This window comes from Lygodium microphyllum, chromosome 18, assembly GCF_053477565.2.
Source record: "Lygodium microphyllum isolate KBCC chromosome 18, Lygodium_microphyllum_v1.1.10, whole genome shotgun sequence".
Taxonomy (NCBI): Eukaryota; Viridiplantae; Streptophyta; class Polypodiopsida; order Schizaeales; family Lygodiaceae; genus Lygodium; species Lygodium microphyllum.
In genome coordinates this window covers 106,642,569-106,646,300 of record NC_141152.1, presented here as the reverse complement: position 1 = coordinate 106,646,300, position 3,732 = coordinate 106,642,569, and the positions used below count along the sequence as shown (strand labels likewise).

General features: G+C 38.6%; 1 protein-coding gene across 1 annotated transcript; it reads left to right on the top strand.

Annotated features, from left to right (window-relative positions):
- The first annotated feature begins 1,494 nt into the window (after positions 1-1,494).
- Positions 1,495-2,373, top strand: LOC148021233 (uncharacterized). The gene is made up of 2 exons (XM_087698226.1): positions 1,495-1,636; positions 1,757-2,373. Exons 1-2 carry the CDS (start codon positions 1,495-1,497, stop codon positions 2,371-2,373), a joined length of 759 nt encoding a protein of 252 aa, XP_087554352.1.
- Positions 2,374-3,732: the final 1,359 nt, after the last annotated feature.

Here is a 3,732-nt window from a genome sequence, read left to right as displayed (position 1 = left end):
AATGAGCTTCTCATTCACTTTTCGACTTTATATACAAAACCCTAAATCCCTTTTGGGCAGTCATCCCCTTTTTAACATGGTCGGCTGTAGCCTAGGCCCTTTTCCCATTGTCCCTCTATCTTCCTAGCTTCCTTTCCACTGCCCGTCTACATTTACAAATTGCACGGGTGAGAGCCCGGTGCTCCTTGAATTAAACTATGATGCGCTTGTGCTCTTTTACAAAAGTTTTGACTTGCGCTTTTCCTTGTGCGCCTTTGTCTTCCGTTTCTCTTTGCCTTGGCCTTTGTCTTTGTCTTCTGCTTTAGCTTTCCGGATTTTCCACCGCCTAGCACTCTTCTAAAAGATTTCAGGGTGCGCCTTTGTATTTTAAAATGCACCTTTCCTCTTTTGCATTTTCCTTGGACTTTTTAAGGTTGCCCCTGATCTTTTGGCCTTTTCTCCTCTTCTTTCTTCTGTCAGGCTACCTTTTTTCCGCCTTTGCCCTGCGTCTTTTTTATTTCCTTTTGCTTTCTTCGTGTTAGGGTTAACACTTTTGTTATATTTTAAATATTTCTAAATGTCTATCAAAGGATGACACTGATAAATGTGGAAGTTCCACAAGTATCCCTTCGGCCTTATCAAGTAAAATAAGATCCCAATTTTTTGATGTATTTAAATCTGATCTACCTCTTGGTTTACCTCCTCATAGGAATGTGGAGCATAGGATTGAGCTCGTCGCAAGAGCTAATCCAGTTGATGAGTCTACAGGAGGAGAATGAAGTTCGTAAGGTGGTGGATGAGTACTTAAGCAAAGGATTGATTAGACCTAGCTTTTCACCCTTTGCAGCCCCTGTTTTACTTGTAAAAAAGAAAGATGGTTCTTTTCGAATGTGTGTAGACTACAAGGCTTTAAATAAAATAACTGTCAAGCATAGATATCCTATGCCTCGTATTGATGATCTCTTGGATGCCCTAGGTGGTGCTTCTATCTTTAGTAAGATTGATTTAAAAAGTGGTTATCACCATATTAGAGTAAGAGATGAAGATATTTCTAAAACTTCTTTTAGAACAAGATTTGGTCAATATGAGTATTTGATTATGCCTTTCGGTTTAACAAATGCTCCTGGTACTTTTATGATGTTAATGAATGATTTACTAAGACCATACATGGGAAAGTTCGTTGTAGATTTTAATGACGATGTGCTTGTGTATAGTAAGAGTATCCATGAACATGAGTCACATTTGGTGACAGTATTTGAAACTTTGTGGGAAGCAAAACTCTATGCTAACCGAGACAAGACGATTCTATGTTTAACAAAGATAGAATATGTAGGTCATATTGTATCTGCCAATGGGATCAAGATGGACCCCAAGAAGGTTCTTGTGATACTTAGTTGGCTGACACCCCAAAATGAAACAACTCTTCCTTCCTTTTTGGGATTGTCAGGATTCTATAGGAGATTTATATACGCATACTCATATATAGTTGCTCCTATGATAGATTTATTGCAAGATATGGTGCCCTATGTGTGGACATCAGTGCAACAAGAAAGTTTTGAGGCTATGAAACAAGCACTTTCTATTGCCCCTGTTCTCAAGCTAGTTGATCCTGAGAAACCATTTGTTTTAGAAACAGATGCAAATAGCATCGCGATAGGTGCAGTCTTTAGCCAAGAAGGCAGGCCTATAGCTTTTGAAAACAAGAAGCTTTCCCCAAGCCAATAGAATTGGCCAATTCATGAACAAGAGCTTTATGCTATTGTTCATTGCCTTAAAGTTTGGCGGCACTATTTATATGGTGCCGATTTTAAAGTTTATACAGATCACCATACCCTTAATTATTTTTGTAGTCAACCAAATCTTCGAGGGCAACAAGCTCGATGGGCTGAAATGATGCAAGAATTTCATATGGAAATTCTATACAAGAAGGGTAAGGATAATGTTGTTGCTAATGCATTATCTCGTATAATGTATCAAATGAGCTTTACAATTTTAGAAAGCTCATTGCTTCAAGAAATAAAGGAAGCACAGTTAGAGGACTCTTATATGGCAAAAATTTGTCAGGCCATAGAACAAGACTCTTTGATTAGGGATGGTCCAGATACTTCTGTTTCATTACCTACTGTTATTTGTGATAAGGCAAGTTCATTTAAGAACTTTTCAATTGAGAATGGGTTTCTTAAACAAAAAGGCAAGATATGTGTTCGTAGTGCACGGGAACTACGAAAGAAAGTTTGTTTGATAACCATGATGTGCCTTGTGCAGGACATCCTGGTATTGATAAGACCATACAGCTTGTTAGAAGGACATTTTGGTGGCCAAAGTTGGCCAAGGATGTCTGCCAATATGTCCAACAATGCTTTCAATGTCAAGTTAATAAAGCAGAAAGGGTGAAGCCACCAGGTCTACTAATGCCATTACAAATTCCAGAATCTAATTGGAAAGGTATTTCCATGGATTTCATTGTCGGCTTACCTAGAACCCAAAGACAAAAAGACACTATCTTAGTGATAGTGGATCGCTTCAGTAAAATGGCTCATTTTATAGCCACTCGCTAAAGTGTGGAAGCTCCACAAGTCGCAGATTTGTTTATTGATCATGTGTTTAGGTTGCATGGTCTACCTACGTCCATTGTGTCTGATAGGGATGTCATGTTTACTAGTGATTTTTGGCATCATGTCTTTGGTCATTTAAAAGTGTCTTTAAACATGTCAAGTGGTGATCACCCAGAAATAGATGGTCAAACAAAAAGATTTAATCAGTTACTAGAAGACATGCTGAGAGCATATGTATTTGATAAACAAACAAATTGGGATACACATTTGTCTTTGTTAGAATTTGCTATAACAACAGACCTCATAAGGCGACAAGTTTGTCTCCTTTTGAAATAAATTATGGAATGAATCCAAGTTTTCCTAGTAAGGCTAGATGAGAAATGCCCAGCTGCGAGAATTTCTTACTAACATACAGGCTAATATTGAAATTGCTCAAGCCAAGTTATAGCAAGTTGTTGATAGGACTAAGCATTTTGCATATAAGAAAAGGTCAAGTAGGATCTTTGAATTAGGAGAAAAAGTTTTTCTCCAAGTACTAGCCAAGTCGTCTAGTTTATCGACTGATAAATGTCCAAAGTTATCTCCAAGATATTGTGGACTCTGGAAAATTATTTAGAAGCTAAGTGATGTAGCTTATCGATTGGAACTTCCTCCTAGATGCCATGTTCATCTAGTGTTTCATGTTATCAAATTAAGAAAGTATATCTCATGTGATGATAATCTAATTGATGGTATGGTACCTTTGCAGGAATAGGATTCAGTTGTTGACCATGGATCAGACAAGATACTAGATCGGAGAGAGAAATGGTTTCGTAATTGTACTCTTCACGAGTATCTAGTTGCCTGGAAGGGTCTACCAGTTACTGATGCTACATGGGAATCAGAAACTCTGATTCGACGACACTTCCCATCACTAATCATTGAGGACAATGATTTTTGAAAGGGGGAGAGAATGTCAGACATAATAACCTTTGGCCGGGCAAGTAGCCCAAGATGGCCATTAATTAGTGTGTCCCAAACAAGGGCAAGAAGTGCCAAGGTCTGAAGCTCACGGGATACCCTCAAAATTTCTTGCTAAATTGGGCAGGACTTGTCTATTTGGGAACAGCGGTCAGGTGCACCATGAAAACAGGCCCTAGAGACCCGATTAGAAGGTGGGAAGAGGGTATATTTGGTTGGGAGGTGAGTAAGACACACA

Coding starts and splice junctions, on each gene's coding strand:
- LOC148021233 (XM_087698226.1), top strand. CDS start 1,495: ATGGTGCCCTATGTGTGGACATCAGTGCAACAAGAAAGTTTTGAGGCT. Junction 1,637..1,756: donor TGCAAATAGCATCGCGATAG/GTGCAGTCTTTA, acceptor ATTGCCTTAAAG/TTTGGCGGCACTATTTATAT.